Here is a 21,948-nt window from a genome sequence, read left to right as displayed (position 1 = left end):
TCTAGTTTCAAGTTTTGCTCCATGGGAAAGTTACTTGGACGACATCCCATCATCCCAGTTTCTTCCAAGATGTCAAGTGTGTATTTGTGTTGACTCAACACCATCCCTTGTTTCGTTCGTGTCACCTCAACCCCAAGAAAGAATTGTAATGGCCCGAGGTCCTTGATGCTAAACTGATCGTCAAGGAATTGTTTGGTGGCATGGATTTTGTCTAAGTTATCTCCCACAAGGATAACATCGTCGACGTACATAAGGGCGACAACAAAAATACCCCCTTCTTTGAACAAAAATTACGAGTGATCCGCCTTAGATTGCTTGAAACCGTAACTTTGTAGGGGAGGTGGTGAACTTTTGGTACCAGTTCCTCGGTGCTTGCTTGAGCCCATAGAGAGATTTATTAAGTTTGCAAACACGATTATCATTTGGCTTCTCAAACCCTTGTGGAATCTTCATGTAAACTTCCTCGTGTAGGTCGCCATGAAGAAATGCGTTGTTAACATCGAGTTAGTGAACATGCCATTCTCTTTTGACGGCAACGGCAAGAAGTGCTCGGACAGTGACCAACTTAGCAACCAGTGCGAAAGTGTCATGAAAATCGACCCCTTCCATTTCGATGAAGCCTTTTGCTACGAGCCGAGCCTTGTATATTTCTATTTCTCCATTTGGTTTGAATTTTATTTTGTATACCCACTTCGAATCTATGGCACATTTTCCTTTTGGTAGCTCCTCAAGTGTCCAAGTTCCATTAGTTTCGAGGGCTTGTATTTCTTTCTTCATGGCCTCTACCCATTTAGGGTCCTGAACAACTTGTTTGAAATGTTTAGGTTCATTATTTGAAGTAATGGCCGTCATGAAAGCTTTATGTGAGTCGGTAAATTTATCATAGGAAACATAGTGTGCTAGAGGATGTACCGTCGAGGGCTCGTGATTGGAAGTGGGTATGAGTGTTCTTGATTCAAAGATGGTGGAAGTTCTACTTCGTAATCTTCGAATCTTGCCGGCCTGCTTCGATTTCTTCTTAACTTGCGCTGTTCGCGATTGGGATGCTCGGAAGTGGGCTCAGCTGTGGTGTTTGCTAGCTCATTTATTTCTTCGGCCAAATTATCGTTACCCAAAAAGGGTTCATCAGGCCCAATCGTGCCAAGTGGGCTTTGTGAACTAGGCTCGTCTTGTGTGATGTCATAAATATTGTTATTTTGGGCCTGTGTTTGGTGATTCTCATTTTGAGCCACTGTTTGGTGAATGACGTCATTGTCTATTTGCTCACCAATATTACTTTTTTTAGCCATGTCAGCGGAAGTCTCATTAATTCTTTCTTCATCAACTTGCATGTATTCTCATTTATTTGGAAAAACAAAGATTTCTTCCTTTTCAGATTCAGTTTTGTGATAAGGGAAGATTTCTTCAAAAAACTTGACGTCACGAGATACGACCATCCTTTTGTGTTGAGGGTCGTATATTTTGTAGCCCTTGGTACCATGAGGATAGCCTAAAAAAACGCCGGGTCTCCCCCTTTCTTCGAACTTGTCGCCCTTCGTATCGGTATTCCTATAATTGGATAAACAACCAAAAACTTTCATATATTCGTATTCGGGTTTTCGGTTGTATAGAATCTCATAGGGTGTTTTGTTTTCGATGACCTTGGACGGCAATCGGTTTATGATGTACGTGACGGTGAGAACGCACTCCCCCCAAAAACGTATGGGAAGATTTGCCTCAAATTTCAAGGCCCGTGTGGTCTCCAAGAGATGTCGATGTTTTCGTTCAACAACGCCATTTTGTTGTGGCGTGTGTGGACAAGTAGTCTCTAACAAAATGCCATTTTTGGCATAAAAATCATGCATATCGTTAGATAAAAATTCTCCGCCATTTTCACATCGAACTTTCTTTATGTTTCTTCCAAATTGGGTCTGCAGCATCTTGTGAAATTCAACCAAACAAGTGCTAGCTTGGTGCTTGTGCTTTATGAGAAAAACCCATACGGCTCGGCTAAAATCGTCAACGATCGTCAAGAAGTAATTGGCGTGCGTAAAGGATGGTGTGCGGTACTTTCCCCACACATCACAATGTATAAGGTCAAAACAAGCACTAGTTTTAGTGGTACTAATAGGAAATGGCAATCTAGCAAATTTTGCTTTAACACAAGAATTGCAAATATCCTTAGAGTTCAAAGAAACATTTTTCATAAAACCAACATGAGAAAGTTTTGAAATGGACGTGTGTCCTAGCCTCTTATGCCACATCCCAACCGTACTCACCATCGCTTGCCTTTTTGTTCCTTTCATCCCCATTTTGTATAAGCCTTCATCACTCTTACCCATTCCAATCAAGGCCTTCGTGGTCAAATCCTGCATTACAAAGAAGGTTGGAAATAATGTCATAGCACATTGCAAATCCTTAGACAGTTTACCAACTGATAAAAGATTATAGTTAAAACTAGGAACATGGAGAACATTTTTGATGGTGGCCCCATTGGGAAGGTCGTGATCTCCCCTCCCTTCTACGGGTATGGCTGCTCCATTTGGTATAATGACTAGTGCCTCGTAGTTTCCTTTTGTGATATTTTTAAGCAATGAATATTGGTGGGTTATGTGATCGGTGGCTCCAGAGTCAACAACCCACGAATTTTCACGAGATAACTCACCTGCCATGTTTGCGATTGGAGCATTTTCTTCCTTCTTTGTTCCTTCTTTGTTACCAAACAGTTTTAGAAACTGTTTATATTGTTCCTCGCTCAACCCGGTTATGGGACTTGAATCTCCTTTCACACATGCAGCTTTCGGTTTGTTTTGTTTGCCCTTCCCCGGCCACCAATCTGGGTAACCGATGCGTTTAAAGCACCCGTCCTTATTGTGTCCGTCTTTTCCACAGAAGTCACAGTGTTCAGTTCCGTCACCACCGTTCCGTTTTGGGTCTCTTCGCCGGTTCTTCTCTTGGCTTTTAGTGTGTTCTCGCTTACCGGGAACAAGAGCTTGGAAAGCGGTGGTGTTCTGGTTCGGCTTCTTACCACCAGAAACAACCCTTTGTTGATCATCGTCTGCGACAAGATGGTAGGCTATGCCAAGGGTGGGTATCGGTTGCATTGCTAAAATTTGGGTTCGTATGGTTCCAAAATCAGAATCCAGGCCCAACAAGAACTCATATAACTTTTCTTTATCTTTGATTTCTGCAAGTTTCTTTCCAAGGTTGCATGTACAACCTCCACAGCCGCATGTTGGTGTCGGTAAAACCGACTGAATTTCATCCCATAACCCACGTAATTTCGTGTAGTAGGCTAAGACCGACAGTCCGTCTTGCCTGATAGAACTCAGGGATTGCTTCAATTCATACGCCCGTGGTGCGCTTTCTTTTCCAAATCATTCCTTCAAATCGGCCCAGATTTCTTGAGATGTTGAGGCGTATTTGACACTTATTCGTATTTCTTTCTCCATTGCAATGTTTAGCCATCCTTTGATCATGGCATCACACCGCATCCAAGCCATGTAATCGGCTGCGTTTGGTTCCGGTTTCTTGATTGACCCGTTAATGAAGCCAACCTTGTTTTTGGCAAACAAGAAGTTGAGCATTTCTTGTGACCAATCGAGATAATTACCTTCGGTAAGCACATCATTGACATGCAACTGCCTTGGGTAATCTGAAGCATGAATATAGTAAGGAGAGTTGTGGTCAGAACTGTGGTGGGAACCGCCGTCTTCATTTTTCTTTCCGCCATCTTTGTCACCTGCCATGTTGGTTGCTTATTTTCTTTGGACAAAGGTCCGATATGTGTATTTTTGTTAAACCTGCTCTGATACCATAATAATTCTTATTATTATGGTAAAGATACAAAAGTTTTGTACAAAAAAAAAACTACAAGCAAATCACACAAATAAATACAGGAAGGAAAGACCAGAGAAAAGGTAAGGAGGAAATTAGGTGAGGGAATTAAGGAAAGAAATCGGCGAGAGAAAAAAGAATATCGTTCTTTACTTCGTTTGTTCTTTCTCTTCATAGATCTGGTATTGGTTTTGTTTCTGGTGCAAGTTGAAGCCGATTTCTTGGTTTTGTGTTATGCAGTAATCTGGTCTACATGGAAGTGTCGTAATTCTCGATATTTTAATCGAAGCGATAGCCACCAGAGTCCATGACTACTATCTTTCTCTTTCTTAATTATTTACATATTAAGAACAAGGGTATAAATGTCAAAACATTATTTTTGCAGTGGAATAATGAAATGTTTCAGTGGAAGCTCAGGTCCCATTAATGTATGATCACCTCACGGTTTGATGAATATTTCCAAACACAACGTTCACGGATTGAGTAGTCTTTAGATGAGTTTTCAATTTACAAATGCACTAACTACGCTATTAAAGTACCTGCCGGAAGTTCAGCAAATTTTTTGATAGCTTAAAATTATAGAAAGAAAGAGAAAATGTTGGTCCCTATAAATTTTTAGCTACAATGGCTAGAGATATACTAAGGATCAACAGTAGTATCATATGATTGAGAGTAAACTACACGAATGGTACCTATGGTTTCGGATAATTTATGCACTTGGTCCTTAACTTGTTTTGTTAACTCGGACTGTCCTTATTTCGTATTTTTGTTGCTCGTTTGGTCCATGTTAAAGATAAAAGACCGTATTGCCCTTTTTATTTCTTTTTATATTTATTTATTGTTTATTTCTTATTTTATATTGGCAAAATGTTTAAGAAATGAGGTAGGACCCCCCCCCCCCCCCCCCAACCCTCACCTTTGTCTTTGTTGCTTACCTGTGTACCCACATTTGGTCATATTCACTCACCACGAAAACATAATTAGCATAAAACTTAACTAAAGAAAGCCAACGACACAGTGCGTAGTTCGTTGTGATGAAACCCATGCCTTGAGAATTTGCATCTAAACCCATAAATCAAAATTGAAATCCCAAAAATCAGAAATCGAAATCGACAAAGTGTTGTGATGAAACTTGCATTGGTGTTCAAGTTTTTTCATCCGAAACCAAAAATCCAAATGTTTATGAAATGAAGAAGATCGATAATGAACTCAATCAATTTTTTTATATGAAAGAAGAACATGTGATGTAACCCATATGAAAAGAAGATGAACGAAATCGAAATGGTAATCATCTAACTTCTTTCGTTCTCGTCAGTTTCTAGATTTATTTTCATCGGGTTTGATTTGTGGGTGTTCATCAATATCTGAAAATCGAACTTAGGGTTATTAAGGATTTCAATCACCGATTACCACTTCTAGAGACCAAGTGAAGTAGTGAAAGATATCGATCGATGAGGGTGTAGGTTTGTCGATGGATGAAAACAGGTTTGTATGTTGCATTTTTGGAACAAAAAATCAGTGAAGGTCAGCGGTGTAGTAGTCACCAGATACCTCTGGAATGAAGAATGAAGGGGGCCGTCGGCAACAGTTGAAGACAAGGAGTAGTTTTGAATTCAGATCGATTAGACTGGTGTTAGGGTTCATGGTTATTGATGTGTTATGAGAATGTTCACTAAGAAAGAGCAGGCAGATGGATGCCAAAATAAATAAATTAGAAACAACCAATGATTAACTTAAAAAAGAAATAAGAAGGGCAATATAGTCTTTTTAGGTCTGGCGGGGACCAAACGCACAACAAATATACATCTTAGGGAGCGTCCGAGTTAAAAAACATATATTAGGGACCAAACATGCAGATTAGCCCAAACCACAAGGATCATTCGCGTAATTTACTCTATAATTGGAATGCTGTTTTCGTTTTTAGTAACAGGATATTAAGTGGAAGAAGTATTTTGACATTAGCGACACATGAACCAGTGCAATTGTCTTTGGTGCTTAATGACTAATATTCATTCACAAAACTACTCAAATTACATTGGAGACAAAATGGAAAAACGTTAATGGAAGTCATACATTTAATAACACTGAGAGCATCTCCAACCCACTCTCATTCTCCATTTTTCTCTCCATTTCTTCCCCCATTCTTCTCCAACCCTACCCCATTTCTTCCCCAATTTTGTTATACTATTCATTTCCCCCAAAATGGAGATGAACTTTTAGTTGTCGGTTTTAGTCCGTCGTTGTATATATATATATATATATATATATATATATATATATATATATATATATATATATATATATATATATATATATATATATATATACATTTCTGGTTTTTTTACCTACTAATTATTATTTAAATGTAATATTTGATACTTATAATATTGTGTTATATATTAAATTATATTAATTAATTATAAATATAAATTTTCTTTTTGTTTTATCAAATTCATATTAAAATTTAAATACATAATGAAAATTTTAAAACATAATAACGTATTTTACAAAATCTTATAATTACGTATTATAAATATAATATTATTTATTTAATATTATTGTAATGAAAAAATATAGATTATATATTTGTTAAAACCAAATTAATAGAAGGGTTGGAGATAAAACACTATTTAACCCCATTTTTTACTTCATTTTTGGGGGAAAAAATGGAAGTAGGTTGGAGATAGTCTGATATTAAGAAACCGGTGAAGACTTCATTGCCAACATCCGAGGAGGAAATACAAATTATGTAACGAGTATTCGAGTACAACTTCAATCGTCACCCCCTTAAAATAATATGAATATATGACGGCGATTACAATTACTCAAATTTCACTCAAAATATGTGGATTTAATGATACTTATATGTTTTACAACATAAACTTATGTAACATTTGGAAACAATTTGCAACGTTTTTTTATTGGTGACATATTTTAGTATTTTATATTAAAAAAAAAAAAAAAAAAAAAAAAAAAAAAAAAAACGGACTATGACTGGACTAGTTTTAAATTTAAATATTCTTGTGCATTCCAACAACCCAAAAAAATTATCAGACCAAACTGCCGAGTCCAAGAAAAACCGACAAAATTCTGAAAAGAGACCAGACGTGCCTAGACCAAATGGATACGGATATTGTGAACTCTGTCAAATATGGAGAAAAGCCTACTAATAATAACCCTCTTTTGGAAAAAAAAAATGTAAGAAAAGAGTGTGGTTTTAGGGACGAAGTTAAACAAACAAACCAATCTTTCTATTTGCTGGAATTTCCAAGAAACAACGTCATCTTATGGGTCATCATATTACGTAGATGTGTATGTATTCGTCCTATAAGTAGACCACTTCAAAATGACATTCAACATCTCATCCTCCAATGTCTTGGCCAAAAACCCTCGAAGAGTTCAACAGTCAAAATCAAGTTAGTTTCCGGGAAGCAAATTTTGGCGGAGGACCTCACCTCCCGACGAAAATAAACAATAAACAAGGTTCATTCGCGAAAAAACATGGCGGGGTAAATACACCCAAAAAAAGTACATTCAGTGCATGGCTACCTCAAGTTGTATCCACTTCTTCTAACCCATTATCAGCTAGTAATTGGAATCAACGCCAAAACAGTACTCCAGGTGCTCGAACTTCAACAAATCAGTCTAAAACATCGTTTGACTACCCAATGTCACGTAGTGAGTTTAATACCCACGATAGTTTAGTTAATCCATATACGTCATTGGGGGGAACCTCTGCTCACGAACAGCAATCCTATGGCAATCCAACGTCGATGGGATTGTTTAATCAACACAAACGCAGTTCAAGCTGGAACCATTAATTAATTACTATATAAGCCGCCACTATCACAGGTAAAACGTGATGGAAATAAACAATCGCAACTTTTTCTATTGTTCATTGTTTGTAATCTTGATTGAAGTTGTCGACTTGTAGACTTGTAGTCCGTGTTTCTTTGATGTATATTTACATCAGTGCTTTTCCAAAGTTCATTGTTCGAATTTTTAAATGTCATTTCCCTTGCTCCTCAAATCGTTAAACAGATACAGAGTAAAAGTACTTGCAACTCATATATCACAAACGCAACCAGGGTATCATTTGATGATTGGCTAAAAAAATTGTAAGACAAAATGCAGATTTTGGCAGTTTTGACTTTGGAATGGAAAAATAGTTGTTCAATTATTGGTGGTTTTTTATGTGTGGGAAAAATAGAAGAAAACGAAACTACAGCACACAAAGTCGGCTGCCATGTATATGCCATAGTCATTAACTAAACTACAAGGGGTGAAGCTATAAAGTTGGTGTGACAAATAAAATAAAAGGAAATTTTGGCTTCTCTTCGTTGTAATTTACTCATTTATAATATTAGACATAGCCGACTGCTATAGAAGCATATCAGCGATTTAGGGTTTTTGTATTATTAGCAACGCGTATCGTCAGTACCATATTCTATTTTATCTAAAACTATCTTGGTAGTACCTTCTAGTTGATGGCAAGTTTTCTATTGTTTTTTAAAGAAATTCCTTTCATGTCCAGATAATCAAGTCTGACTAGAGAACTGTTTTTTTAGAGTGTTTTTGTGTAATAAAAACATCTCGAATGATAGCGTTCTTTTTAAAGTTTTTACCATGTCTATATATTTCTAATTTTTAAAGCTTTTTACTATTGGGAAACAAGGTATTCATTCACTAAAAGTCACTGCAAACATTTATTATTTTCTAACCTTTTGTTTTGTTTGGGAAATTAAATAATCTACCAACTTTTTAATGGTTTTTGTTTTTAGATAACCACTAACTTATTTTTTGGAAAATGACATTTAAACCCAAACGCCCATATAATTGTCTAAATAAATTGTAAAACATAATGCAGATTTTGGCAAATTAGGCAATTTTCACTTTGGAATTAATGTCACAATAGTTGTTCAATTATTGGTGGTTTTTTATGTATGGGAAAAATAGAAGAAAACAAAGCCATAGTCATTAACTAATCTACAAAGGGACGAAGCTATAAAGTTGGTGTGAAAAATAAAAATAAAAAGGATTTTTTTTTCTTTACTTCATTTTAATTGACTATAATACTCTAGTTTTAATGCTATTAAAAACCATGTATTTGTCTTCTGAAGCCAACAGCAATCGTGGTCGGGATTATGGGGATTATGGAATTAGTGTGTTCTCCTCTATTGTATCTCTATGTGTGTGCGTCTTCAGGTTTTGGTTCCAGTTCATTGATCACCAAGCTTTGGTTCTAGAATCGAAGGTACACATCATTGATTATCAAGCTTTGAATTTTTTTTTTTTTTTTTTTTTTTTTTTTTTTTTTTTGTGTTTCTCCACAGCCTTGGACACACACACAAGAGAAAAAAAATTGATTTTCCCCTCCTTATTCCTTATTGACCTCAATTATGTTATCTACTTGGTGGTGGGATTTCTATCAATTTCACACTACTAGAAAAACCTAAATAGAATACAGCAGATAGAATACGGTTAATAGCATCCTCCGTATTTGACAAGGAAAAAAGTTATAATACGGCTAAATAAAGACTTAGGGTACAGTTAAATGAAATAAAGAACCGTATTTTATTATTGGCTTAGTATTTCATAAGGTGTACAATATTTCATCTATTTGTTTATTTCATTTTAAACCGAAATATATTTACCCCCTTCCCCAAGCATTCAACTAGTTCCATATGTACGGTTACAACTTACACGCCACCACACAACGACAACGTTCGCATCATTTTTCACCCCACCGTCACCGTCCTTCGTAGTTTCTTCCGAAAATGACTGCACATTGAGTTCAGGATACTCACTTCAGAAACTAAATCAAATTAAGTTTCTGCAATGTCTTTGAAAATTCTAATCAATTTCTTGTTTAATCTAATCCATTACCGAGTTTCAAAGAACACAAATCCGTCATATTTCCGTCTCTGTTCGATGATGAATTTGTTCTCGTTTTCCACAACTTTCTCGCCTGTTTTACAGTGAATCATTGAAGGTTACTGTATTTCGCAAGATCCAACTCAATTCCAGTATACTATCCCGCTTCAAGTTCGTTTACTGTTTTTGATTCGTAAATTTTTTTGTTGTAATCCACATTTTTCTGAAAATGTGGATTTGTTCGCAACTTATCTCACTGTCAGTTATATTGATCGATTCACTTTTAGTGAATCTAGTAAAAATGTGGTGTGTAATCCATTTCTTTTTTCTTCTACTTGTACCTAGAAATGAATACATTTTGGAACCTTCAACACTTGCAATACAATATCATCGATCTGAAAATTTTCTTTTGCAATTTTTCATTCACCTATCTATTTTTTCCATGAATTGAGATGTCAAGAACCTGAAGTGAACTAGGTTTGTTAATTGATTTTATGATGAAATTATGGTTTCCCTGGTTGTGATTAAAAGGTAGTGCATTCAGTACTACCTTTTCTTTTATATGAACATCAGGTGTTCGATGAAATTCCCCAACGAGATGTTTATTGATTAGTTTACTTTGTGAACAAGTTTTTCCTTTAATTTATTGATTTTTCTAAATATCAAGAGCAATAACCTCTATCATGTTAACCTTACTTGTAAACTCTCATAATTCTTTTTATTACAATGCTATATTACAATATTGGATTAGAAGAAGCTTGGATGAATTGGGTTGTACTTATATGAGATATGACTTCTCTGGTCTCACTAAGTATTATTAAATGATGTGTGATGTGTTGCATAAAAAAGTTAATTTATCATCAAGTATTAATTAAAGGCCACTAGTTTGACATTATATTTAGAAGTTCTTAACATTAACATTTTGTACACAAACCAATTAAAGATCTTGTCCTTATAGAGTTTTATAGGTTACATTTCCCTTGTGTGTAGATGGTTGAAGCAGGGGAATCAAGCTTGGGCATAAATAGGCCATGGATCACTAAACATTATCTTTAAATAATTCTTGACACCCAAGGTAACTTTTTGATCAGCAGTTTCTCCTGCTTTCACTTAACAGTTAAAGCATAACCCATGTTTGTTCTTGTTAGCTAAACCTAGCTTAAGCTTTGTACCTTGTGGATTTTCCGATGAAGAAAAACTGAAAATATTTCAAGGTTAGACTGATTTTATCACATTATTTAACGCAATTCTTTATGGAGTTTAGTATGAACTGGCAATGGTAGATTTGAAAAACTCCCAAGCCAAATGCTGACATAAAAAGGCTAAGAAATAGCATGTGAATTTGCAACAAATAGTGCAATGTTGCTTCATTTCTGTATTTGTAATTAGGAACATATGTTTATGACAATATCATTTTCTTTTCTTTATTCTTCTTATCTAGTAACTTAACACATGATAAATTCCAATCTAGAAGAAATTTGTTGCTACGGGTATGTTGACTATATCTATATCATGTGAGTTTTGACGGTTGTTTCCTTTTGTCATGATTTCATTTTAGAACTATTTTCTCTTTATGGTTCTTATAGTAATTTTTCTACTTATTTTTCATCGTTTTTTTAACTGGAAATTGCATATGGTTGTACTTTTTTTATGCAGAGCGGAATGAAGTTCAATTTGCGTCACCCATAGGCATTATGGGGGTGGGGGCCATAATGGACCCATGATGAGCGATGAGGCTCTTGGGGACTTTGGATCTCTTCCCGATGTTTATGCTGAACTAGAGGTAAGTAGCAAAAGTACATGGTTAAACAAAATACAAGAAGTGCAAGAAATAGCTACATACTTTTATTGATCTGCTTACGATAGCATCCTACTTAATTTCATTTTCGTTTTATTAAAGCATCGTACTTTGAAAATCTACCGTTTGTAATAATGTGATTATTATAGTTGGAAAGAAATATGAAGTATAAATTCTAAATTTGAAGGCATTTGTAGTTTTTTGATGTACAATTTCTTAATTAGAAAAGTTGAAAGTATGGTTTTGATTTTATTTGTTAAGCTATTTACTGCTCCCTACCCAATTTTGACTTTTCTTCATTGATATCTGAGTTGGTAATGAGATATGTACTTGTTAGACTTGTTATTTTGAAGCTCCTGCACTGACATTACACATTAACACTATATTCTTGTCTTTTCGTAAGTCCAGGTATAGAATTATTTGATTGCTTGATGGCCTTTGTATGTAAAATTCGATTACATACTTATAATAATTTAATATATTACGCAAATATGAAGTGAAAGATAAGCAAAACAACAATAATTATTATGGATAAAATATTTTTAAACGATGGTGTTGTACCACGTTGAACATCATGATTAGCCTAGAAATTGTAGGTGTATCTGGCATCAATTGGAAATTGATAAACAAAAAAAAAACTTTAGCTTGTTTGCTCCTTGTTTAATTTCTGAAGTATAATTGGATGATTTTTTTTTGGAACAGCTATAAGAAGAACGTCTGAATATTCACATGAATTTGAGGAGAGCCTTGGTTTCGGAGCACCTTAATGGCTAATAAGGACGTGTTACTAGTATCTATATCGTATTACTTTTGTAATTATGAATGGTTATAGAGTACAGAGTGTTGTGGGATGTCTTTGGATATAATACGGTTAAACCATATACAAGCTGTATTAGATGTGTGATATAGAGTACGGTTGTTTAATTGTACTCTATTATGTACAAGCCGTATTATATGTGTGAGATATGTATGAGATATGTATGAGATAGAGTACGGTTGTTTAACCGTACTCTATAATATATCTAATCTAATACACCCCTGATAGAATACGTAATGACCGTCCGTATTATATATGCAAATATAACCGTACTATATTTTCTATTTTCTAGTAGTGCAGGTATTAATTTAAGGTGAAATGCTCAAGTGCACATGAGTTGTTCGATAAAATGGTGAAGTGAGACTAGATGATAATTTCTTTCATTCTCTTGGTTTTGTAAAGATGGAGGTAGTGAGACGGTGATTCACATGGGTAAGGAAAGATTCAAAAAATAAGGGAACAAGGAACGATGTAGAGACGATGGCCAATCTTGGGGTTTTCTTGATTTTGTTGGGGTGATGGTGTTCCGGGGGGGGAGAGAGAGAGAGAGAGAGAGAGAGAGAGAGAGAGAGAGAGAGAGAGAGTGTGTGTGTGTGTGTTTTAAAATACGTAATTAAAATACCATTTTCTATATCTCTTTGTCGTTCTCGCAGGTGCATATATATATATATATATATATATATATATATATATATATATATATATATATATATATATATATATATATATATTGTATTTTAGTCACATAAAGTTTTATTTTGAAGAATTAAAAGGTATTGTTATTATTGAGGTGTAAATCATTTGATGATATTTAAGTTGCATATCTAAAATATTAATAATTTGCATTTTATGTAAAGGCATTATGTACCACATCCTAACATTGAACTAGTTACGAGTTTCAGAGCATACCGAGATACACAAAATCCTGGGATCTTGATCTTCTTCTTCATAAACCCATAACTCATAATGGTTGTTGTTCTCTCAGAAGGATCTTCATCTTCTTCATCAATTCATGTTCATAGTTCATCAACTCATCATCAAAGATATGACGTATTTTTAAGTTTTATTGGTGTTGACACTAGTCAAAGTTTCACTAATCACCTTCATAAGGCCCTCATTGATGCCAATATCAGTACCTTCTTGGATGATGAAGAGATTGAAACAGGGGAAGATCTTAAACCGGAACTAGAGAGTGCAATTAAGGCATCTCAGGCTTCTATTATCGTGTTGTCTAAAAATTATGCTTCTTCAACATGGTGCCTTGATGAATTGGTGTTGATCCTTGAGCAGCGTATCACATCCAACCATATTGTTATTTTGATCTTTTATCATGTGGAGCCCACCCATGTTAGGAAGCAACAAAGTAGCTTTGGAGATGCAATGACTAAGCATAAACAGAAAATGGATGAAGAGACTGATGAAAATACAAGATGTCAATGGACTCAAAAGATAGACGGATGGAATAAAGCGATTATAGAAGTTGCTAATATAAAAGGAAAGGACGTAAAAGGAAGGTAATCACTTTCTTACCCATATTTCCATTCGCCTTCAATTTTGTTTGATTAAGGAATAAAATGTTAGTATCATCTTATCCCTTTCAATTTCAATAAGTTTTCCCAATATCATCAAATATTTATCCATTTCCTGTATTAGGACAAAGAAAATGCATAAATTGAATCTAAGTTTCCTGTTATGTGAGATCATAATCAATTCATATCAAATAGATTATTTTATTTATTTATTTATTTATTTTATTTTTCTTTAGTAGAGTATCTTTGATTTCCATTAATTTAATTATCATCGTACAACGAGTGAGATGGCAAACGGGCAACAAGCTGCGCCGTTACGCCTTTTTGTATGGTAAAGTTAATTCTTTTGAAGATTACATCCATAGATCTAGGGGATATAACATTGCTATGCATGATCTGTGTACTTTATTAAGAAGTTCCACTGCATCCGACACGGGGAAACGAAACGTATCAAATGCAAATGGTATAAACACGTGCTGATTTTTCATGCATGATTTTTCATGTTTGGTGACTTTGCCTGTAGCAGCTTTTAAAGCAGCATGCCCCGTCGTGAAACCCCCAACCCTCAAGCCCACGAGAGGGGATACCGTTGTAAGTTCCACACATGCGTGTTTCCCTTTATGATAAATTGATATGTGCGTTAGGACAAAGAAAATGACCAATTTGTCTTTGGTTAAATTTTTTATTGATTTTTCTTTCTTATATTATAATTAAATATGCTTATTATTGTGGGCCCTGCCCTCTCCATCGGTCCACTGTTTTCATGTAATTTTTGCTCCTCGACGACATCAACCACCATGCAAACAACTCAAGCGCCATACCCACGTTGTTTCTACTCAATGTGTGAACACCCTTCCCTCCCCTGTTGACACTTTTATTTGTCCAGTAAACCCATCAATGAAGATTCACAAACAATGAGCCAAATCAATAAATTTGAAGAATCAGAAACAAAATTTGAAGATTTACAAACAGTAAACCCAATTAGTAATCTGATGAATGATGGTAGTGTCGGTGTGCTACCTAACTAATTCACTGCAAAATTGTAAACGGGCCATAAGCTAATTTGTCATTTGGAATAAAGGAAGAGGTTTTAGGAATAACTAACTGTTATTTGTAAAACAACCTTCCTTCTTTCACTGTAAATCCTGCCAATAGTTTGGGTCTGTATTTAGGATATGATATTCTGAATAAATAGATCAACTATAGTTTCTTTGTAAATTGCTTACAAGGAAACCCTAATTATCGACAAATAGCTCCAACTTTAGTTTTCATCAGTAAATATTTGGGGTTGCCACTTTGTTTGAAGCTCCCGTTTTCTACCGGATCTCAAAGTCAAAACTTATGACTTTGCACAACTTTTGTTACTCCTTCCCAAGTACACCTTGATTGACCAAAACCTTTAAGCTTCTTTGATATGTACATATAATGGAGTGCCTCCTTAGGAGTTAATGGCCCCATTTCTATAATGACATTACTATGGCCACAATGGCGTAGCTAGGATTTTGTTTTACGATAGGACAAATAATTTATAAAATATAAACAACTAACAAAATAATTCAAAAACGTACAACCACAATTCTTTAAAAATTGTCTATGATGAAAATTAAATCAGTTAATTGATTAAATAAGAAAATAGAAAAAAAATAATGAAGCTGGTGAACAATAATGTGATCCACTCAAAAACTTGCAACCACATTTCTTTAATCAACATGTCGGAGCAAAAAGTACTATCTTCTTCATATAGAACTTGAAGTTTTTAATGGATGGATCATATCACAATTCACGTCACTGTATGGCAATAAGTTCTTTGTCATTAAAAGGCTTAAGTCGATTGCGTTTGCCTAATAATCGGTCGAAGTATGTGATCGGGTTTGAGTTTTGAATCTACACCACACGAACTCCAAAACTCGATACTTTCCAAAATAATCACTTGAGTGAAATTAGGCATTACTAGTATAGGAACTGTGGTCATGATTTTATTGAGTTTCTCGAATTTTGCTATTCTGTCTTATCTGAATTTCTCTTCTTGCCTTTTTAGCATACAAATATTTGTGTGGTGGATTTATATAATTAATTCACAATTAGAATTAGTGGATGATTCACAAACAATAAACCAAAAAAAAAGTTGAAGATGAAGCTAGACTCGGAAAATGAAGATGATTGAATCGTAAACTCTAAAATTGCATGATGCTTCTCTCTTCCAAGGTTTTCAAGCCAAACATAAAGGTTTTCACAAGTTATAAACTAATGCAATTTCAACGGTTTTACATTAAAAATTCAGATACTTTATCCCTTTTGTAATATGCAAAGCATAAGGGATGTTTTCTAAACATAATTGCATAGTTTTCAGAACAGTACATGAACACAACTTACCAATCAAACTATAATAGGTATAGTTTGGGGAATTCATTACCAATTTTACAAATTCAAACTACATACAAAGTCAAGCACATAAACTATGACAAATTTAATTTATCCATTACTACATACAAAAAACAAGAGTATTTTGTTAAATAATTATCTTTGCGTATAATTATTATACTCTACACCGTATACAAACGATTTCGAACACGAGGACAACCGAACAACACGTAAACTAGTTAATACAGGATTGTGAGACCTCTCTTCATTGTACCTTCAGGGTACTGGTAAATCCTCACCTTTAGTATAACCAGAGTATCCTGGAGGGAGAGCGTGAAATTTGTGAATAGATCTATTCGGGACCGACAATCCCACACCTGAACTGTTAGCTACAGTTAGGCAGGCATGCCTGGGGTGACAAATTTTGTAATCGTACGACGCCTGAAGAAACGTCAAGGAGGTCATCAGTCATATTAGCATGGTTATACGACTTACAATAAGTATAAACTAACCTTTGTTTACGGGATTTTCCTTCTTCAATAGTTTTATTTTAATTAATAAAACTACCTATCTACTTACTAGAGGGTATTCCAGGGACACAACCTTTGGTTTTATTTTAAGTAATAAACCTACCTTACTTACTGGCGGTAGCCAGGGTTTTCGAACAGAACGTACCTTACTTACTGGCGGTAGCCAGGATTTTCAAACGAAACGTACCTTACTTACTAGCGTTAGCTAGGGTTTTCGATAGAACATACTTACATACTGGTGATAACCAGGGTTTTCAAACGGAACATACTTTACTTACTGGTGGTAACCAGGGTTTCGATACAAACGATATTTACTTATAATGAAAAAAAATCATTTGTACAAATTCAGTGACTAGTTTCCAATACAAAAACATGCTTATGAACTTACCAGTTTTATGCTGATACGTTTTCAAAATCGCTTGTATTCTTAGGGCAACGATAGACAGGTACCCTTGCCAGCTTTTGGAGAAGACGAAGCACGTTAGAGTGGCGTCTTTTACTTTTGTTATATAATGATGTATTCAAATTATGTTTTCAAACAGATGTAAATATTCATATTGTAATGTAATGGTTGTGTCTACTTTGATTGCTATGATACGATTGTTGTGATACTACGCATGACGTCACCCGCCCCCGGACGTTTCCGCCGTTTGTTTTCAGACGGTTCGGGGGTGTCACAGATTGGTATCAGAGCTATTGTTTATAGTGAGCTAATTATACCGAACCTTACATGGTATACAACTATAAACACAAAGGGGCTGAAGTGCTCTGAACTAAAAGTATACTTTTAAAATATAACTATTTTTACAAAAGTATACAAGTATACCTACATACCAGAAATAGTATCATGTATAGAACAAAACAAAAGTATTTGGATGTTGGACACTGTGGTTAAACCTGAGCAGTTATGTAATCATGTCTAAGGTCAATATAGCCTGATCAACTATATTCATTCGAGACATGACCAACATGTGCTTGTGAGTGACTGTGGTGTTGCAGCAGGCCTAAAACTTACCAAGTATCCATACAGCAAAATGTCGAGAGAAAAAAACAGACAACTTAAAATACTATAGCAGTATTTTATTCAGAGCCGCATACATTGTAGAGATTCATTCCTAGTGTTGCTACTCATTCTTTCTTAGCGATAATTTACTTGCGTTAGTAACCCTTCCTGTTTATCGCTTAGTAGAACACTTTATCTATCAAATAGAGATATACCTTGTTTCATATCTCTTGATTCAAAGTCTAAGGGACTTACCATCTTCTTCTTCCTGATATAGAACAAGATGCCTCCAAAGAAAAGACCCAACAAAAAGAGCAACAATTCCTCGACGGATCCAACACCACCACCACCTCCTCAGTTCGATCCCGCTATGTTTCAGGCAGCTGTTACTGCCGCTGTGACTGCCGCTTTGTCACAGATTAAGCCTGGCGGCTCTGGTGGATCGGGGAGTGGTATTCATCCCTAAAATCATGAAGGTAGTCAAGGGCACCAGAAGGAGTGCTCCTATAAATACTTCATGAATTCAAAACCCACATCCTTCGACGGCAATGGAGGTGTTATTGCCCTGACTTGATGGTTCAAAAAGATCGAGTCTATCTTCGAAATTTGCTCTTGTTTCGAAGCCAGTAAGGTGAAATTCACCGCTTGCACTTTCATCAACAGAGCCCTAACTTGGTGGAATGGTCGGGTCAAATCCCTAACCCTACCGGTAGCAAATGCTATGGGTTGGGAGAGGTTGAAAGAGCTCATGCTTGCTGAGTACTGCCCAAGGGGCGAGATGCAGAAACTGGAGCACGAGCTATGGAACTTGAAGATGAAGGGTTCCGACTTTGCTGCTTACACTTCTAGATTTGAAGATCTTGCACTTCTTTGCTTGGGAATGGTCACCCCGGAAAGCAAAAAGATTGAGAGATACATTTGGGGATTGACACCCCCAACTCAAGGAAATGTCTTGGCTGCTAGGCCAACCACCTTTGACAGCGCCAGGTTCCTAGCGCAGACTCTCATAGATCACGGAGTTGATCTTGATAAAGTAACAGCCGCTCCCGAGCCAGCAAAGGGGGAGTGGTGAGAAAAGAAAGTTCTGGAAGCAGCGAAAGGGCCAGTCTTCGTAGGAGCCCTCCAAGAAACAACATACGGTGGCAGTTCACGCTGCTAATACTCCTGCCACTGTGCCCGCAACCCAAGCACCTACCAGTGGATATGTTGGTACCCTCCCTCGGTGCAACAAGTGCAACTATCATCATCACATTCCCGGCCCATGCCGTGAAATGCTCTGCAACAACTGTGGCAAGAAGGGTCACATGCCTCAAGGCTGCAGAACACCAGTCCAACCAACCAATCAGGCCTCTGGAGCAGGTATTGGTCAAGCCTGTTATGGCTGTGGGGAAGTCGGGCATTATAAGAGAAACTGCCCCAAGGCAACAACAACTGGTAGCACAGGGAGAGTACTATCTATGGGGCAAGAGGAGGCAGTTGCTGACCCTACCGTTGTTACGGGTACGTTCCTCCTCGACAACTCTTATGCATGCATTCTTTTCGATTCTGGTGCAGAGAGAAGTTTTGTTAGTCATGCATTCAAACATCTTCTCAAACGTAAACCTCAACCTCTAACCGAAACATTTACCGTCGAGATGGCTAACGGTGAGAAAGAGAGCACTAACGACATATTCGTGGGCTGTACCCTTACCTTAAACGATCATTCTTTTCCCATCGACCTTATGCCAGTTTCCATAAAGAGTTTCGACGTCATCATCGGTATGGATTGGTTGAGCCCCAATCGTGCTGATATCCTTTGCTATGAAAAAGCTCTCCGTCTCAATCTTCCCTCTGGTGAAACCCTCATGATCTACGCCGATAAACTCAGCTCAAACCTACGTATCATTTCGTGCATCAAGGCCTAAAATTTCTGCGAAAGGAGTGTCATGCATTCCTAGCTCATGTCGTTAACGAGAAACAGGAAGTTAAAGACCTCGAGAGCATCCCCGAAGTCTGCAACTTTCCTGACGTCTTTCCCGAAGAGCTTCCGGGAATCCCTCCTGAGCGCCAAGTCGAATTTCGCATCGACTTAATCCCCAGAGCTACCCCCGTAGCTAAATCCCCATACCGCTTAGCGCCAGCAGAAATGCAGGAGTTATCCAGTCAGCTCAATGAGCTGCTCAGCAAAGGATTCATCAGATCGAGTTCCTCATCCTGGGGAGCCCCAGTCTTATTTGTGAAAAATAAGGATGGATCTTTCCGGATGTGCATTGACTACCGCGAACTGAACAAACTCACCGTTAAAAACCGTTACCCTCTTCCTCGAATCGACGACCTCTTCGATCAACTTCAAGGAGCTAGCTACTTCTCCAAAATACAACTAAGATCTGGGTAACATCAGTTGCGATTCCACAAGAGTGATGTTCCTAAGACAGCATTTCGGACTCGGTATGGTCACTACAAATTTGTAGTAATGCCCTTCGGTCTAACCAACACACCGGCGATATTCATGGACCTGATGAATCGGGTGTACCATTCTTTCCTGGACAAGTTCGTAATCGTGTTCATCCCTGATATACTTGTCTATTCCAGAAGTGAGGAAGAACAGCGACATCACTTGAGATTGGTGCTGGAAACTCTAAGGGCGGAGAAGCTATACGCGAAATTCTCCAAGTGCGAATTCTGGATTCGAAAAGTAACCTTCCTAGGTCACATGGTAAGCGAGGAAGGCATACACGTGGACCCCTCCAAAATCAAAGCGATAGAGAACTGGTCAGCGCCGAAGACGCCCACAGAAATCCGTCAACTCTTGGGTCTCGCTGGCTATTATTGCATATTTATCCAGAATTTTTCCAGAATTGCCAAACCCTTAACCACTCTGACTCAGAAAGGCGTACCCTTTTGTGGGAGTGAAAAGCAAGACACTGCGTTCCAAACATTGAAGTGGGCCCTATGCAACACACCTATCTTGTCTCTGCCCGAAGGGACAGAAGACTTCGTTGTCTACTGTGATGCATCCAATCAGGGCCTAGGCTGTGTACTCATGCCGCGGGGAAAAGTCGTTGCTTATGCCTCAAGACAGCTGAAAGCACACGAAGTCAACTACACAACGCACGACCTGGAATTGGGAGCAGTGGTGTTCGCATTGAAGATATGGAGACATTATCTCTACGGAACCAAGTGAACTATCTTCACTGACCATAAAAGCCTGCAACACATCTTCGACCAGAAGGAGTTGAACATGAGACAACGGCGATGGGTAGAGCTACTTAGAGATTATGAGTGTGAAATACGCTACCATCCCGGCAAGGCCAATGTGGTGGCGGATGCCCTTAGCCGAAAAGAATACTCAGGACGTAGAGTGAAGGCACTGACAATGACTATCCATTCCCACCTATCCACACAAATCAGAGAGGCTCAGCTGGAAGCCTTAAAACCAGAGAACATGTCGGGTGAAGCCTTGAGAGGAATGGAAAAGAACTTAGAGATCAAGCGGGACGGAGTCTATTATTTCATGAACCGGATCTGGACCCCAAAGTTCGGCAGTTACAGAGAGGTTGTCATGAACGAAGCTCACAATACCAGATACTCCATCCATCCAGGTTCAGATAAGATGTACCTTGATCTCAAGAAACTATATTGGTGGCCGAACATGAAAGTGGAGATCGCTACCTTCGTGGGCAAGTGCCTGACTTGCGCCAAGGTGAAGGTTGAGTATCAGAAGCCCTCAGGTCTACTCCACCAGCCGGATATACCTAAGTAGAAGTGGGAAAGGATTACCATGAATTTCATCATTAAGTTACCAAGATCTCCGAGTGGGTACGACACTATCTGGGTAATAGTCGACCGATTGACAAAATCCGCCCACTTCCTGCCAATCAAGGAGACTTTCAAAATGGAAAGGCTCACACGGATCTACATCCAAGAAATAGTTCGACTGCACGGTGTGCCTGTGTCCATTATCTCCGATCGAGATAGCAGGTTTACCTCGAGATTTTGGCAGTCCCTACAGAAAGCTCTTGGAACTAAGCTGGATATGAGTACAACTTACCATCCTCGGACAGATGGGCAGAGTGAGAGGACCATCTAGACCTTAGAAGACATGTTGCGAGCATGTGTCATCGACTTCAGTAAGTCGTGGGACACCCATTTGCCCTTGGTCGAGTTTTCTTACAACAACAGTTATCATACCAGCATCAAGGCTGCACCGTTCGAATCCCTCTATGGCCGCAAATGCATAT

General features: G+C 37.3%; 1 protein-coding gene, 1 long non-coding RNA gene and 1 pseudogene across 4 annotated transcripts; 1 reads left to right on the top strand and 2 right to left on the bottom strand.

The window, feature by feature from the left end:
• Nucleotides 1-504: 504 nt before the first annotated feature.
• Nucleotides 505-852, bottom strand: LOC145125604 (putative mitochondrial protein AtMg00820 pseudogene; annotated as a pseudogene).
• Nucleotides 853-3,356: 2,504 nt separating this feature from the next.
• Nucleotides 3,357-3,728, bottom strand: LOC145125583 (uncharacterized). Its single transcript, XM_079061027.1, has one exon. The coding sequence runs from the start codon at nt 3,726-3,728 to the stop codon at nt 3,357-3,359; it is 372 nt and encodes a 123-aa protein (XP_078917153.1).
• A 5,158-nt stretch (nt 3,729-8,886) lies between these two features.
• LOC145107767 (uncharacterized) lies at nt 8,887-12,795 on the top strand. 3 transcript variants are annotated; one of them, XR_013707966.1, is made up of 5 exons: nt 8,887-9,070; nt 10,681-10,765; nt 10,839-10,904; nt 11,347-11,473; nt 12,191-12,795. It is a non-coding gene; the product is annotated as an uncharacterized LOC145107767 (long non-coding RNA). The 3 variants fall into 3 exon arrangements; XR_013707965.1 differs by having other exon boundaries at nt 10,839-11,204; XR_013707964.1 differs by having other exon boundaries at nt 10,839-11,473.
• Nucleotides 12,796-21,948: the final 9,153 nt, after the last annotated feature.

Source organism: Lactuca virosa, chromosome 1 (assembly GCF_052849685.1).
Source record: "Lactuca virosa cultivar CGN04683 chromosome 1, Lactuca_virosa_CGN04683_v6, whole genome shotgun sequence".
Taxonomy (NCBI): Eukaryota; Viridiplantae; Streptophyta; class Magnoliopsida; order Asterales; family Asteraceae; genus Lactuca; species Lactuca virosa.
Note: the sequence above shows the minus strand (reverse complement) of the source record. Positions and strands in the feature narration are given on the sequence as shown.